At 41.3% G+C, this 18,120-nt stretch overlaps 1 protein-coding gene across 1 annotated transcript in view; it reads right to left on the bottom strand.

Moving 5' to 3' along the window:
• Positions 1–18,120, bottom strand: part of ZNRF3 (zinc and ring finger 3) — a 69,427-nt gene that overhangs the window by 13,390 nt on the left and 37,917 nt on the right. The window contains exon 2 of the mRNA XM_003211006.4: positions 15,937–16,062. Within this exon, the coding sequence (XP_003211054.1) occupies positions 15,937–16,062 (126 nt within the window). The remainder of the gene's footprint in view (positions 1–15,936; positions 16,063–18,120) is intronic.

The following is an 18,120-nucleotide window of genomic DNA, read 5'->3' as shown; positions in this document are numbered from 1 at the left end:
AGAAAGGACAACCCAGGGACCTACCAACCTGTCAGCCTCATCTCTGTGCCGAGAAAGATCACAGCACAGATCTTCCTGGAAGCTACGCTAAGGCACACGAGAGGCGACAACCAGCACAGCTTCACCAAGGCAGGTCTCCACAATGAGACCAGTTCCACAGCGCACAGATTTCAGGGGGTTCCCACCCCTCACACGTGCCTCAGGAAGCAGCACCACAGCAGTGCCCGCTCCAGCGCTCTGCGGCTCCAGCTCCGCCGCTTGGCGGCAGCCCGGCCTGACCTTCCAGGTTTCGCTGGCAAGAGATCAGAGAGCAGCCACAAACACACCACACAGCCTGCCGCTCCTCGCCGCTCCCCCTTCCTCCTCCTCCTCCTCCTCCCCTAAAACTCGTTTTTAAAACCACAGCGCTCTGTTGAGAAGCAAACGAGTGTGAGCAGGCTGAGGCCTGAGCGCAGCCGCTTCTCTCATCTCCTGTTCTCCTTCCTATGGGCTGGAGGGGAGCAAACTAGGGGCCCACCGTGCACCCACAGCCCCAAAAATCTCAGGGCTAGGCTGCAGGGACACCCTGCCGTCCTCTGATCCCCAAACCCGTAGGGTAATTAAAGCTAAAACATCTTTGAAAATATCCTATCTGCTCCCTAACAATCAGGGCAGCTCAAAATAATACAGCCAACACAAGTCCCAATTAAAATGATCCCGGTCTATAATAGGCATGTGACTTTTTCCATATTAGGCTATTCAACCCTTTAAAGACTGCTCCCTAAACACATTTTTCTGAGCAAAGCAGCCAAAAGCTAGATCAAAGAGAGACACACCAGTTGGGAGAGAGGAACAGAAGTTGTATTGCTGTCTGCTTTACCTTCACAACTCCAAGGTCAAACATGTATTTCCCCAATTCAATTTCCATGCAATTAGCAGAAAGCAGTAAAGAAGCCAGGCATCAAAGTTTCTGAGATTATTTTCCTTCAATGGTTTAAAATAAATGACATTACTGCATCACAACGTTCTTCCTCTTTTGCAAGGAACAATAAAAAAAAAAAAAACAAAACCACAAAACAGTGATATACTTTCAGTAATTTAAATAGTTACTCTTTGTTCATAATGACAGTCACCTTCCAGTTCTTCTTCACATTTCGAGTTCAAAAGCCTACGCTATAGAACAGTGGGCTCTGACCCATTTGCTTGACAAGGCTACCATGTAGAATCATCACTATCTTAACTTTTACTCTTTCTGAAGAGTGCTCCCACATCCTCCTGGTGAGGCACTGCACGGGGTGCCCAGAGAGGTGGTGGTGCCCATCCCTGCACACAGCCACGCTCAGGGGACGGGGCTGTGAGCACTGCTGGAGCTGTGGGTGTCCCTGTGCACTGCAGGCAGTGGGAACAGATGGTCTTTGGGGGTCCCTTTGGACTCAAGCCATTCTATGGGTCTGTGATCCTGACTGATGCTACAGGGAAGCTTTTGTATCTTCTGCGCACATCAACAGCTAACTGCCTGACATGTGCAAACGTTAGGCCCAACTGTGCAAAAACCGCTCGTTGAGAGCAGGAAGACTGGAGATGACAACAATTTTCAGGAAGCTCTCTACTGGCAACTCCAAAATTACTTTGTCCTCAAGTACAAAGATGAAACAGTAAGTCAACATTAACTATAACAATAGGAAGGTGATTCCACTCTGGAAACAGAAACTAGGGTGTACAGCTGAATCTATTCTCTGGATAACGCACTCAATCCTTTGTTTCCTTTATTTTTTGGTATTTAAGCATGTGCCTGTGTAGACATGAGCAGAATTAGCTAACTTTCCCATAACAAGCTTATTTTTCTATTCCATCTGGACCTCAGGAAACACAGTTAACAGAGGTTGCCTGGAAAAGTTAGTTACAGTATCTTCATCCTTGGAGAAAAGTTTCTGGGACACTCTTGGGCAATGGGTGTCCTTGCTTAAGCAGGGGATGGACCAGATGGCATCCAGGGGTCCCTCCAACCCCAGCCATTCTGTAGGTAGCTCTCTTCTTTAACAACCCTCTTTCACTGGCTGAAATGTATGAGGATGAAGCAGGTTCTTGGTGTGTTGCTCAAAGGGTGGCTTTCATGTAACACGAGTCATAACCCATTCCCAGCTTCATGCAAACAAGCCAAAGAGAAAACAGAGCCACAAGCAGTGCTTTCAGTGGATGCAGATAACAGACTGGTCATGCAGAAGCATAATGAGAGGAGAGGAACAAATCTTTAAAGTTGCGTGAAGGGCAAAAGAACAGGAAGAGGTCCATGCAGAGCATGATAACATTGTGGTTACACAGGTGAAGGGAAACACCTGATGAGGCACGATATGTATGTTTAAAGTTTATCTAAGCAACACAGAGAACAAAGGTAGCAAAGGATGCATAGAGAATTTCAGTCCATAACTGCTCTGAGAAGTTCGCAGCAACGTATTGCAATGATCACATCAGCAAATACGGTAAGCACTACTCCAACACAGAACCATTGATTGGTTCCAACCAGCTCCAATCCACCGCCGTGGGCAGATACCTCCCACCAGATCAGGTTGTCCAAAGCCCCATCCAGCCTGGCCTTGAATGAGACATCCACAGCTCCTTTAGGCAGCCTGCTGTCATCTTTATTAGAAGAACTTCATCCTAATATCTAATCTAAATCTCCTCTTTTAGTTTAAAGCTCTTATACCTTGTCTTGTTACTACAGTCCCTCATAAGTAGTCTCTCTATCTTTGGTAGCAACAAGGTCTCCCTGGAGCTTTCTCTGCTCCAGGCTGAACCCCAGCTCCCTCAGCCTTTTGTCACAGGAGAGGTATCCAGCCCTCTGCTCTTTCTAACTTTGTCTCATATACTGATTTTACCTATATACAGATACAGAATCCATTTCAACTAACGTTTTCTGCATTGGCTTCAAGTGCTGTGACTTCTTTGCTCCCTGACACACGCAAAAAAAATTCACCTTAGAACTGCACAAATCTCTACTCATCTTGATTAAAGAACTAATAGAATTTCGTTAGCAATAATCCTGCTTGAGATTTGTATTTTCCAATCTCCACAGCAGTTTCTATTGGATTATTTTGCTTTGTGTGTGACACAGTACACAACAGGTTAAAAACGCTTTAAGTATATTTCAGTTAATCATAAACCAGGCATGGAACAATCAAGCAAGGTAGTTGAGTTTTCCCCTCAAAAAATCCAGAAAGAAAACAAGCTGTTAAAATCTACTATGTTTTGTGCATTAGAAATACCACAAAACAAAGCATAGTGGTTAGTTAACGTGAATGGGCTGGAAATAAGATGTCCAGCAAGGAAGACAAGGACCTAGGAGTTCTCTTAAAAGGAAAAAAAAAAAAAAGTCAGAAAAAGGTCAGTTCTGCATTATAGTTTATTCAGATAAAAGGCAGACTTTTTTTACCCCATAATTGAATGTTGGACATAGATGATTCTAGAGCACCTTTGAATTTGCTTTTCCTCAATCCCTTAAACATCACCAGCCTCTAACTTTATGAAACTTCTGCTGAAAGATCTACAGAAACAAAAGGATTCAGTGTGTTTATTATACATTTTAAAAGGCTTTTTAAAAATTATTGCAAACATCATATAGGATTCATCTGTTTCCATAGCATTTTCATTTGCATGGAGAGCTATCAACAAATATATATTTTTTTTTAAGCTAAATTCCTAGATAAAACTGACAAACTGATGAGAGAAAAGGATGTTCAGAAGTATCTGCTACCTGTATGAAGCCACATAACTTACTGCTAGTACTTTAGCCTCACAAATACTCTTACATTTAGAACTATGTGCCTGTCTTTCTAGATGAGCCTCTACATATCCAACTGCATGAATTTGGTTCTAAAACTCAGTGCACTGTAAGTACGAACTATTAGTTATATCTGTAGTATGAGGTATGTGAAGGAGCTGATTTATTCTCTTGGAGAAAAGAAATGCTGAAGATAAAGGCGGAAGGATTAAGCAATGGTTTAGGTGCTAATACAGTACAAATGCCAGTAAGCTGCTTTTAGCAAGCTACCTAACTGTTCCATCAGGTGCCCAGTATATGCTATCAGCAGGGCCTCATTGCACAGCTGTACTAAGTATGACTGGGGCTTTTTCTTCTCCTTTTCGTTTTAAAATATATCTCCTTCTGGAGTGGGGGCAGGCAGCAGAAAATACGATAATATATTTGCTCTAAGTAAATAGAGCCATCAGGAGAACTGGTTTATACATTCTCATTTAGTTGATAACTGTGCCAGCCTAACCAAACCTGCACTTCTTCTGTCAGCTTTTGAGGTTTTTCCCTCTTGTTTTCTCTATGAACTAAGATTTATTGAACTTGAGGCATATCTTCTACTTTAACCCAGCCCATCAAACCCAATATTCCATGTCAGAACTCTCCACACTGTGGACTCAGCGGTCATTAATCTGCCAAAAGAGTGGGATTACACAAGCTGCATGAGGTTGAATCCTTTTGTAGCTGATTCTATCATCAGCTATCTTTGGTCCTCTGAAGAAGTCAGCCAGCTTCTCACACAGCATACTGGTAACATGTAATCAACACTCAGCAGCAATCCATTTGCCTGTGCCATGACTCCAAGGAACATGATTTTTTATGAGAAGGTCCAGTGTCTTGATTTATTCCTCTGGAGCGGTCATGGATTTCAGCAATTTTGACTGCAAGAGATGCAGGTTTCATCTTGCAGCTTGAAGAACTCTATCAAACTCAGCAGGGGGCATGAACTGCATGCCCCACTGCGCAGATAGCAGCTATAAGCATACTGAAAAAGCAGAGATTTGAGAACAAAGACATAGCATTTGATTTTCAACAGTAGGAATAGTATCACTTAAACTAATAATAAAACCCATTTTTCTTGAGAAGCATAGAACATCAGCCACAAGCAAAGAAAGATGTTCTGCCATAACAGACTGCTGTGCTCTGCTTATCACTGCCAATCTTGCACAAACCCCACAGCATTGTGTCAAATATACTTTTTAATTACAACAAACTCCCAAATCTTTTTCCTCTCAGAGCTACAGAGAACGTTAACTGTATCTGTACAATGCAGGTCATCCCTTGTATCCCCCCTCCTACGCTGCTATCAGGCTCTGACATTCATCAAAAGCACCTTGCCCCTTGAGCCACAACCATAGTTAGAAAGCCAGGCCACTGGAAGGAGAAAAGGAAGAAAAGTTACAAATTAACCAACTGATGCCTCAGCCCTGTTAATGTACAATTCCCCAGTATTTCCAGAAACACTGAGTTCAGCAAAGCATGAGCAGGATGCCATTTCAAACCTTGTTTTCAGATAAAGAAAAAGGAGCTTTCAGATTTCTGTCTGCAAAAGCAAACACTATCAGAACAAGACAGTAAAGCACCAAAGGATTGCACTAACACTGAACTTCTTCCTGTCAGCAATACTCAATTTAGCACCTCTGGCACTTCGATATCAGTTTTATAATACAAGTATCCTGCAGATACTGCAATATGTGGCATTATGACAATTGCTTTATCAAAGAAGCAATACCGAAAGTGCAAAACTGCATCTATATTTAAAAATACTATCACTATTAAAAACATTATGTATTTCAGGTCTGAAAAGATGACCATATACCCATACGCTATATAATCACATTTGGCACAGGGTGCCCAGAGAAGTGGTGGTGCCCCATCCCTGCAGACAGCCACAAGCACTGCTGGAGCTGTGGGTGTCCCTGTGCACTGCAGGCAGTAGGAACAGATGGCCTTTGAGGGTACCTTCCCTCCCCAACCATTCCATGCTTCCAATGTGATCCATAGATCCATACCACTCAGTGCTAAGTAGCTCTCAGTTAAAACTAAGAAGAAAAAAAACCACAAGAGCCTTTGCTCTCTGGGGTTAGGGAGAAATACTGCTATTAGTTCATAGTCTAGACAGAGTGAAAAAAAAAAAAAACACAACCACCATGAACAGGGCATTCATTTAATCCTGAATACAGCCAAACCTACTGATTGTGATACACTGCATTTAAGGGACTCCGCTCCCCAAATCCTGCCTTCTGCTACTACAATCCAAGTGCAGGCCAACTCTCCGTGCTATGAGAAGAGGTCAGTTGCAGAAAGAAGGGTGAGCACTGGAAGAGAGCACTGGGGGAGCGCAAGGTCTTGTACTATGTAACAGTGGCTCAGCAAGAAGCATTCATGACAACTAACCAATTAATGAATGGTCATTCAGAAATCTTGTTACATTTTATAACCCTTCAGGACATGAGAATTCCTGCAGACAAGCAACCCCCAAAATATAATAGTCACAAGATGTGTTCATTTCTGAAACTGTATAGTAATATAAAGTAACTTTTTCTAGTTATCTACAATGCAAAGATAGAGCAAACTAAATTCAGTAAATCACGGAATCATAGAATGGTTTCTTTGATGTCGTTAGATTTCGTAATACAGCCATTACTTTAAGAACTTCACTTCTTAAAAAGTTTTGCTGAATGCCAGGTTATACCACCACCTAATAATCCAAATTTATTAAGATAAGCTCATGTAAATTTTGAAGACTATCAGTCAAATGTTTGTGCAATCACATCAGCTTTCTGTTTCCCAAACTTGCCTTCATATGCCCAGCATCTGCACAGATCTCCAACTCACTTAAAGCCAACATTCTGAGGGCTGAGTTATGGTTCTTGTGCTCCATGCCACATTTTTGAAGATCAGAATACTTGCATAACTACAGTCACGTGGATATAAACTGTCAGATCTCACACTTGGAGCAAGCGCAACTCCCAGGCAGGTCACATCCAAGTGACTTGAATGTCACTTGAACACAACAAGGTCATGGACACAAAAATGATAAATGAATGACTTGTATTCTATTCACTGCTGTTTAGGAACCAAAACACTCGTTATCTCATTCACCTCTACAGCTTCTAAGCTACTTCCCTCTGTTTTATTTATTTCTTAACTGCCTACCTATTTCATTTGATCTCTTCCTAATCACAGAGGCTGAAATGTGCTCTAATAGAATATCAATTTAAAATTAGGAATCAGCATGCACACACAAAAGAAAATACTCAGTTTTTCAAGTCTCAAATTCAGAAGATTTTTTCCTTATCACAAAGTTTTTGAAATTCTTAATTCCTGCAGGAATTCCATCCACTCTCAGTCAATTCAATGAGGAAATTCAATCTTTCTGAGAAACATGCTTTAGATCTTATGGTGGAAAGTTCTTCTCAACATCACAACTTGGAGTTGTGGTTCCTGATCCAGAACTTTAGCTAAATATTGCTGTATTTTAGGAAAGAGCTGAAATTTCAAACAGATTCAGCTCAGATCAAATAATGTCAAGAGTAGAGAACAGGCCTGAGGCATTTGCAGTAGCCTATCAAAGATATGCTGACACATCTACAGCAACCAGAATTCGAAAAGCTGAAGAGCTTTGTGCCTCTCAGTATCATATTGCTATCCTCTAACAGGAAAGAGAGACAAGGTAGAATGTGACTACAGCTCACCAGAAGTATTGTAAAGAAATGAAAGCAAGCCTAAGCGCAAAAGACTGAGTGATTAAGGTCAATTTGGGTTACGTATCCATCTTCAAAAGTAAGAATATAATAGGAATGGAAAAGGCAGTGTCTTCTGCTTTGTGTCATTCTGTCTTGTTTGGCCTCAACCTCAAGCAGCTGCCCTTCATCCATAGGCTGAGCTCTACCATAAACAAGGATATTCCAGAGATAACACAATCATCATGTGAGGTGGTAAAACAGTAGATCCAAGTCTCAACAGAGAGAGAAGCAGTGCTCTCTGTATTATTACATAGCTGCATATAGTCTGTGCAAGTATGGTCAGACAGATCTCATAGAAGCCAAGGTGAGCTGTCAAGCAGCAAAAGTATTTTCACTTCCACATCTATTAGAGTCAAAATGCTGCAGCATATTTCCCTGGAGCTTCTGTCACCTTTGTCAGGGAGGAGAATCTGCATCCACCAGTACAGAATAAGCATGCAACTCCCAGTACAGGACTTCAGTCCCTGAAAGAACAAAGGGACTCATTGTAAAACTCTCTTGGTGTCCAGTAGAATACTGCTGGTGCCTCATTGAGATCTTCAAACTTGTGTCTTCTTCCTCAGAAAGAGTCAGCCTGGGTAATAAGCTCAGTAGTAGAAGGATGAATGGCCCACCCCAGTACTCCAATTTATGTAGCAACTTTTTGTGGGCTGGCTAAGAAAAGATGACATGGACTGTCCTTCTGATAGCAGTTCCTGGTTTAGAATTAGATTCGTTTCAAGGTCCCATACTGTGGTGGGCCCTTGTTGTTAGTTTGTTACTTCTTTAAAAAAAAAAAAGTGGAATAAAGAAGGTAGAGGATTCTTATTACAAAGGAAAACTGGAAACTTCTCTCCACACAAGCAGCGACATGGCTGTATTGCTGAGGCCTCAGGGTAAGGATTAAAGAAAAACAAAATAGAAACCCTTCCATCTTTAATTAGGGTCTTCATTTGCCAAAGAGCCATTCCACAGCGGGAGGAATTACATTCAGGCCGTTGCTTGGATAACGTCTCCCAGCAGGTTGGCTCCTCAGAGCAGCCTACTCCAAGCCAACAATTTCTGGTTACTTGGAGGCAAGCAGCCTGCATATTGTTTTAACTGGCCTGGCTTTTGCAGCCAGTTTTGCTGAAAAACAATCTTCTATTCAAAAAGCAGAGATAAAAGCTTCACTCGGTTTGAATTTGTCCCCAGTTTCTTTCTCCCTTTCTTTTTTAAACATGGGAATTATAGGTTCTGGAGTTTGCATTATTTCTCTTGTAGACATCAGTGTTTTTCTCCCTCTGGCCACTTGATTCTTTGCCAGTGAAGGCTGCTGTCTGGAGTCCAGCCATTCATCAGCCCCTACCTCATCATTAACACTGTGGTGCTGGCGGTCACAGCCCATTGCTGGCGACAGGAAATCCTAACTTGCAAGAGGTTAACCACAGCCCATAAACAGCCAGGCAGGCTCATTAGTCCCTTACAGTCAGCTGAAGGGTCCAGACCCTCTGGGAGTTTCGACACCATTCATGGACTCAAGAGTCTATGCATTCCATGCCCATAGGAAAACAGCTTCACTTCCTCCTCCCTTAAAAAGTTTGCTACTTGGATCCTCTGGCTATGGTCTGTCCTTTTTTCCTATCCAAAGCCAACCAAGTCATTAGAGTACTTTGAAAAACTGAATGTCTGTGATGCATTGTCTGGGCTTACCAATTACAACACTGATAGGCCACAACTGAGACATAAATGCAGTAGAATATATACAAGCTTTTGATGTTTTTAATAGATTTAGTCTCAAAGTCACTGTGAGCACATCTAAGGCAATAGCTAAACAGAAGTTGATAATATATGCCTAATTATCTGAAGAACTCATTTCACAAATACACCCAATTCTGATCTCCAAGAAATAACCCACCAGAACTGCAAATGGCTTCAGTGCTCCCTACATTGACCAAAAAGCCCCTTTCATATTTAATTTTTTCTTTTTTTTTTTTTGAGTGTGCAGCACAAATTGATGCTTGCCCTGTAAGGAATTGATTCCTTGAACTTGGTATAAACAGCAAATTGTCATTCAACCAGCCACCTCCATATATTATCTACCTGGCAATCATGGAGACACGTTCAGAGCAGAGAAATAGATTCTGGAAAGTTATCACAGAGAAACAGGATGTGAAGCATGTTTTGTTACATCAACTTTTTCTCTTTCCTCTCTTTCAATCTTGCAAAAACTTCTGCAAAACATCCCCTCTTTATATATGCAATCTCTTTATTACCACTGCTTATTACATCTGCCCATCTTTTACTCTGAATATCAGAGTCCCTCTCATGCAGCTCTGGTTACATTCCCCAGTTCTCCAATTTCTTACAAAGCCTCCTGTCTCTCATGCACTGAAATTAGGCACGTCACTCATCTATGAAGTCCTACAGAATTCCATCCCCTGCCTCCATGTCTGCTCCCTATTTTCTTCACTTTCTGACCCATTTATCCATTCTGCCTGTCAGCCTTCTGTACTTATCTCTGCTCCAAAATAGCTGCACCTGAACGATCATTTACTTTACTGCTTCTAGCTCTATTTCTGTAGTTCTTCCAGTGCATGTGCAACTGCATGTTACTTATCATTCTATAGGTAGATTCTGCATATAAATTAGCACAAAGTCTGTGTTAGAGAGGCTCACAAAGAGTGGAGAATCATGAGGGTCTAAGTACTCGAGAGACTTAAAAATAATGATAACACGTAAATGTTTTATGTTGTTCCTTACGCTTTTAGTCCTTACTCAGCCTGAATTTCCATTAATTTCACTGAGAGTTCTGACTGAGCAAAAACTTCAGTAACATATGTTGTGCAACAACAGCTGCTTCTTTAGCTGACGATAAAGGCAGCTGTGTTTCAGTTGGTTAGAGAGGAGCAAGGGTGGTGGTGAGGACTGCTGAGGACTCAACTCTAGAAGTGGACACTTATGTGAAGTAATCAATCCAACAATAGCAGACCTAAGGAGTGCCCAGAGGGGGAAAGCATCAGAGACAGCCTTTCTTCATGAATAGCTGTTGCTTTTCATAACAATGCACAGTGAACATGAAAAGGAAGCTATTAAATAATGCAATAACAGATTGCTGGCTAATAGAAACAGCCACCCCCTAGAACCAAAGACTGACAGATCTACTTCATAACTACACGACCTATCCCAGCCCTTGTTCACCCACTGCTTGGTGTGAGCCCCTCTTTGGCTTTGGCCCAACTCTTCTCTTCCCTCTACATCTTTCACCATATGATCCATACACAACACAAACATTTCCATTATCTCAAAAACTTCATTGTCTCACTCGACAGTTCTTACCCATTCTCAATTTTTTCCCTTCTTTCTTAAAACCACTGCTGAAATTAAAGGTGCAAACTAAGCACAGAAGAGACAGTTTAAAGAGGAGGAACATGAGAAACTTGTGAACTCAAGACTTCAGTTGTAGTGATGAGACTGCTGCTTCAAGCCCAGTCCCCATTTTTGCTCCTACACGTTTCTCCATGCTCTCTGCTGCCAAACACGCCTACATGCAGTATTTTTTCCTTTTTCTTTCCAATTCAAATTCCTTTTTTAGTCTGTTAAAATAGGCTCGGTGTTAAGAATGTGGACTGTGGAGGATGGAAGGAAAGGCAAGGAGAGAGTAACAGAAGTGCCCTGAGCTTTTGTCAAATGTGTTTTGCTTTAAAGTGATTTTTTTTCTTCCTCATAAATAAACATTTGTCCATATCGGGAAGACTAAGAGGATCACTTCGGTACCTGTCATTATGAAGATTCAAGTCTTCCTGAATAAAGATATTATCCTCTCTTCTGATCTTATCTATACAGTTTTGTATATATATGTATATAGAATATATTTTGTACATGGAATGCCAGAAATCTTTATGTCTAGATGCTGTTGAGGTCTCATCACACTGCTAGCACTAGAGAAGAAAGAAGAATGTCAGAAGATGAATAAGACCAAAATTACTTGCACAAATAACAGCATCCATCACTTCAAATACAATTACAGAAAATGTTTTGTTGTTGTTTAAAATGGATATTAACTTTTCAGGTGTCCTGAGTATCATAAGCAGGTTGCTGCAAAAATAATGCCTCCTATTTATTTCCACGAAAACTACAATAAACAAAAATAGTACAATAAAAGCATTTGATAAAGCAAATTCTCAGCTACAAAACTACTACATTTTCAACACAGTCACCACCATTAGCTTTATGCTTTCACCAGCAATGAACATGAGCCTGCATGTCTCACTTCTAAACATCTGCATGGCTGTCTGGAACATGGCTGTCTTCCACATTGCTGTTGCCACAGCTGAAGTGTACCACTCACCCCTCATGTGCTCATGTCCATGGCTGGTCTCTGTAGATATTCAGAAGAGTCAATGAACATCAATGGGAGCTCAAAATAACCAAGATTAAGTTTCTACTGAGGAACAACTTTCCTTAATCTGTAAATTGACGTGCAGTCAGACCAACACTGCCATAAGAAAGCACATTTGCTGTAGTTTCCTTCCTACCTCCATTGGACCCCACCCTGCTAATACAAGCCTTCACGTAGCCACACAGACAAGCAAACAAACTGAAATAAAGGCTTGAAGGTCACCCATTCTGCTAGTTGCTTCTCAAGATCAATCAAAACCTTTACCTTACATTCTGAGACTCTATAGTTTAAAATAGATTGGCAGAGAAGAAACAGACAAACAGAAGGCAGCAATGGTCCCCACATCATGGAATAGCTACCATAGGGTCAGCTAATTCAAAGGATGCAAGTTCTCCTGAAGTGGCAGTATCTTCTACTGCAGACACACAGGGACCATCATGGGCAGCATGACATCACTGGAGCTAATTACCGTGACCAGTTAAAAAACATCTGAACAAGCAAAGTCTGGGAAACTTATCAATATCTGCAAACATGTATCATAATTTCAGATCTTATTCTACATACATTTCTGCAATTTAGTTGAATCCATTTATATAAGTTACCCAAACTTGATATCCTAGTTTGATAAAATAAGAGCTGTTAATATTGTACAGAAACAAAAGGTAAGCTTATGTAATCCCTGTAACTCTAATTTAAACATACAACTGTATGCTTAATTTAGACTATGAATATCAAGATAAAAGTTATTTCATTTAATTTGCCTTCCTTCATTTCATTTGCTGCAAATGAAAAGGATCAAAACCACCTTTTAAAGAAAGCAAAGATACCGCTAATACTTCAGAAATGAGCGTGATATAATTCAAGGTTCTTTTTACATGAAAACTCAAAACAGTTTGAACCTTTTTTTTTTGGAAATGGATTTGTAGGAGAAAGTAACTTAGCAAGGAAAACTATTTATAAAGTATATGTGATAGAGTTACTCTATGCACTTAGAGCACAACCCACCCTATCTGAGAAGGGATTCATTCAGTTAAGATTCACTCAAGTCACAGTTCACACAACAGAAAAGCAGGATGGAAATCAAACAGAGCACTCCTCCGGCTTAATTTTCTGCAACTAACCATTACTGCTGCAAAAGGTTTGATTTCAGAAGGACACTTCTTTAGAGGCATTTTTGACAGTTCATAAGGAAGGACATGTATCAGCTGATTACTTGCTCATCCAGGTATGTTGATTTAATCAGCACACATTAGAGCATTTTTGACTCCCATAAAAATATGACTTGCAAATGCATTGCAGAATCTCCCCTTTTCCCCCCAAGGCTTATACCAAAAGCTTCACTAAGGAACATCATTGTTAGGACAGAGAACTAAACAGGACTGCGTTTGAACAAGACAAGCATGCACGCTCCCATAGTTACTGCAGATGTGCTCGAGCTCACAGTGAGATTTACAATATTCTTGGATAAAAGTATTGCACAAGTTAAATAGAAGCCAGGCAATTAATTTATGCACATTCACAAAGTGAGAACAGAACTCCCCACAGGCCCACTTGCTGCAGTTCCTCAAACCTTAGATCACTCTTTATTCAGAAACTGACCAACACAGCCCTGTGATTTCACATTTGATTACCATACAAGAATCTATAAATTTAAACTAACTACTAGACAAAAAAAAAAAGGTTAGGAGTCACAATTAGATGGTTTAACAGACTGAACTCATGAGGATTTTGTCCCCAACTTAAGGAGCGCATTCATAATCACGATGTGGCAAAACAAAATTCTGCTGATTGTTTGTGTCAATGTATTTGTAAACAACCTCTTAAAACAGAGATAAGAGGTGAATGGACACTGGGGGAACTGTTAGGAATTTCCTTCTATTACAGATTCCTTTGATCCGAAGAAAACAGGAAGCTGTAGTAGTGAGGACATCCTCTCTTTGTTAGCTTCTACTCAGATGCACATCCTCAATTACACATATCCTATTAATATAGAGGAGTCCCTTCAGAAGGCCCTGAAAGAGAAATAAGAAACAAAATCCCTCCCTGGGGACCTTCAAGCCTGCAGAAGAGGGAAGAAGTATAACTTTTAAGCAAGTCTACACTATTTTCCAAGTGCCTACACTGTACTGAAACAAAGAAGCAGTGGCACTGCTAAGTTGTATTTCAGCATCTTCACAGAATGGTCCGGGTTGGAAAGGACCTCAAGGATCATGAATCTCCAACCTCCCTTCCACATGCAGGGCCACCAACCTCCCTATTTAATACCAGCCCAGGCTGCCCAGGGCCCCATCCAACCTGGCCTTGACCCAAAAGTAACAGGGAGGGGGAGACAAGAGGACTGCAGATCAGCTGGCACAGGTAGTGTCACCCAGCATAGTGGATGCAAACACACAACAGGTAATTTGTAGGCAACAATGCTTTTCCCTTCCTCCAGAGTAAAGCTACACTGCTGGAGCATGTGTGCAAGGCAGGCAGAGGGGAAGGAGTTCCATTGTGCTGTCTGCAGAGAAGACAGGAATTCTAGGAGGGGAAAGGTTCCCTTTGAAGCACATGGCACGAAGAGCTTCCCAGTGACCATGGCAACAGGCTCAGTGGGTTCCCAGCCTGAGAACCAGTTACTACAGCCATGCCTGAAAAACAAAAAGTCTAAAAGAAGGAAAGAGAGGGGGAGGTGGGGTTGGGGTGGGGGAGAGGGACTTGGAGCAGAATTAGCCTGGCAGAAACTGAGCGGCTCCCTGGTAGGCAAATCCAGCCAATAATGCTTGCTGGGTTCACGGGGTTTCCTTTTCATTTCCAATGCTTTCTTCTTCCTCTGTCACTCCCCTCCCAGCCCTATTCAGGAGCTCATGAGATCAGTAAAACCCAGGCCTTTGCTTCGCCTGCACGCAGCATTGCCTCAAACAGGGCTGCACTGTGATCAAAGGCAGCGCTAAATCACGGCTGCCACACACACCTCTTCCCCATCAGAGCCCAGTTTTCACAGGCACTCTAGCAGAAGATGATTCCCCCCCCAAAAAAAACCTCTTGTGCTTTCATTACAACACACACATCTGACAAAGAAAGATGAACAATTCAAATCTGTACGGAAATGGACACATTAAGTTCTGTACATTTACCAATCCCATTTAGCAGATGGATAAACTCAGGCAAAGCTACTAAGAAACACAGGCCAGGGTCTTACTAACAACCATCACAATTAAAGAAAAATCAACAATAGGAAACATATCTTCGTACCAGATGTGTGCCATGGAATTTAGCACTGCAGACAGCCTTCAAGTATTCTCTACATTCTACTTCACAGTACTCCAAGCTTCCCAGGGGATCTTACTTACATCAGTTTTTCTTTTGCTACTCAGCATAAATTTATCATTTGCTCTTTCATATATGCATGCATTTTACCACACAAACACACACAATAACCTCTTCTACTACCATAAAACAAAGGGCAACGATTTTCAAGGAATTTAGATTCCAGAGGCCCAAGGATTCCAAAGGGAGACTACAGAGATGAAAATTTGCATCTCTGATTGAGATACTGAGATTCACTTGTTAGTAGCAATACCTATCCTCAATTACAGCAAGCAGTCTCCTGAAGGGTTGAGGATTCTCCTTCCCTGAAAAAAATCGAATTAATATGCCTTCTGAGAAAACTTACCTAAGAACAGTAAGAAGCTTTCACTTTAACTACTTTTGATAATATTTGATAAGCTTTATTTGATTGAGCCACTATCACACTGGCCATTCACTCTGCTTCTACTCCAATACCACTGCTGTTAGCTTTTGCAGGGCTTCATTAGAGTCCTACACAGCACAAAATGGGCCATGTGCTCATTTTGCCATCGCCACCTCCTAACTGAGAGAGGACATTCTTTCCCTGAGGCACCAAGTGCAGAAACAGGCAAAATGGGAATACTTCACGCACTACTAGAGGTCTCATTTTACTCCATATTGATTTTTCTCAGAAAGAAACTTCCAAAGAACAGTTAAAAGCAGTATTTACCCCAAACCGTTCAATCCATATAGCCCACATAGCTCCTTACCTTTCCTAAAACAGTGAGGCATGGCTTTGGTTCCAGCTCAGGCTGTTCCAGCTTCACCACTCCTACCCAGCCATATTCATACAGGTCTTCCTCATCATTGCTATTACACAGTCCGAGTGGATGCATCTGAAACAGAATCAGTAAGAAACCATCAGAAAAACAGTTTAAGTCAGGGAACATGCAGATTGCTTTTGAATCCCTTACTTTATAACAAATATTTATTAAAGTACACCAGAAAGACCAAAGCAGTTATGGAGAACTCCATGTGTTTCTGAAGCATGCCATCAGTTCAAAATCTTGGGATGTCATGTGAGGTCACTGTCACCTTGCTTACGAAAAATCATTTAATGCCCACAATTAAAAGTAATTGTAAGTCCTCATCTAAGATATAAAATAATTGAAGGTTCCACTTCAGCTTTTCCTTGCAAACTGACAAAAAAAGCTGTTTTGCAGAACCACTCAAAAGCTTCACAAGCCAGATACAGAACTGATGTTTGAAATGCATTAACTTTCTTGCTTTAATATTTGCACAATACCAACTGTCACTCTTTGGAACACGTCTATCATAGTTCAAAATAAGATGAGAAGCTTCCTAACTAACTATTTTGGAATAGTCACTATTTTTTTCTGAACCATGAGAGAGGCATCATGAATTGAAGAAATTCAGTCTCCTTTTTGGCATTTATGTTGCCTGGTGTAGGAAACAAGAAATACTTCAGATACTCTCTTCCTCCTTCCCTCAACTCTAAATAGTTCTTCTAGTTCTATTATGACAAGGAGCTAACTACGCACCAATATTGTAAACTTATCTGTTCTAATTTTGATGTGCTTTATTGGAATAACTTTGTGCATGAACTAGGCTATGGAACAAACTTCCCATGCTATTTCACATGTTCCCCTCGTTCTGCCATCTCTTTTCACCAGCTTGTCCTTTCCATGTGTATCTTTCATCTTCCAAGTGACTCATTGCAAGAACAGCTTGTAGAGCCCTGACTTTGTGTATAATTCAAGCAATTACTATGAAATAGGGGAAAACCATGGTAGCACAATGCAGAGGTTTTCCTAACACTCATTTTTCAGGACTCATCACCAGTACATCTGTATTCAGAGAAAAAACAAGTCTCAGCAATACTGAGCAGAATCCTTCATCCAACTCCCAGCTCACCCTACCTCTGTTTTTTGTTCTGAGTTGCTACGAGCTGTCTGCACTCTTACACAGATGAGTTCAACTCATTCTGTTTAGAGTTTGAAACAGGAACCTTAAAGTCAGTTCCTGATGGAGCAACTGCTCTGTGCTGACAAAAAGCAAGAAAGGAATTGGGTAGTGGAAGAACTCTCTCCAAAATTGCCAGGGCACATATTCTAACATAACCAGGCCCCAAAGGAGCCCGTGGGAATCTTTAAAGTCAACAGAGAACTATAATCCATATTAAAGTCTAATGAAACAGAACTGCTCCTATATCAGTCACGCTCTGAAACCATAACCCAGGACCTAACCCTAACCCAGAGGTTCCTAGTTTAACATCCTTGAAATGCACTTTGGCACTTTCCATGCGTCTGAAAGGGCAGAAGCAAAAGCACTCCTCAGAGGTGCTTTTCTCCAAGGTTACGGTATCTGTATACATTGCTGGGGGTTTAAAATAACTTCAAAAAGGGCCGCACCAATTTTAAGTGGGTTACTGTTACAGAGCAGACAAACAGCAAACTGACAGCAAAGGAGGAACATTTTATGCTGTAACTCAATCACCTCAAAGCAGTCCTGATGATTACACGACAGCTTTCACCCTTTGTCCTTTTTTTCCCCCCGAGTGCCAGGGTGAAACATTATAGTGTTACAAACCTCCTTAAGGACAGCTCCAAATCTTTCCACATTCTGCCATGAGATTAAAATTGGCCTTTCTTCCTTGGCCATACAGAAATACTGTCTCTACCCACTTTAGTCCAGAAATCATCTTGGAGGAAGGACAAGAACTGAAAATTCCTTCTGCAGCCACTTTTCCCTAGAACACTCTTTCCACAACAGCTTCCAAACTATAAGCAGACCTTCAGATTGTAATCACAAAATGCATTCTACAGTTACACCCCGAAAGCCAGGACAAGTCCAAGGAGGTTAAAAGAGCCTCATCTCCACCTCTTGCAAAGCCTGGGCTTCCTTCCCTTTTAAAAGCTAGAATGACAATACTG

The sequence above is a fragment of the Meleagris gallopavo genome, chromosome 17, assembly GCF_000146605.3.
Source record: "Meleagris gallopavo isolate NT-WF06-2002-E0010 breed Aviagen turkey brand Nicholas breeding stock chromosome 17, Turkey_5.1, whole genome shotgun sequence".
In the NCBI taxonomy this organism is placed as follows: Eukaryota; Metazoa; Chordata; class Aves; order Galliformes; family Phasianidae; genus Meleagris; species Meleagris gallopavo.
This window is presented reverse-complemented; position numbering and strand designations above follow the sequence as displayed.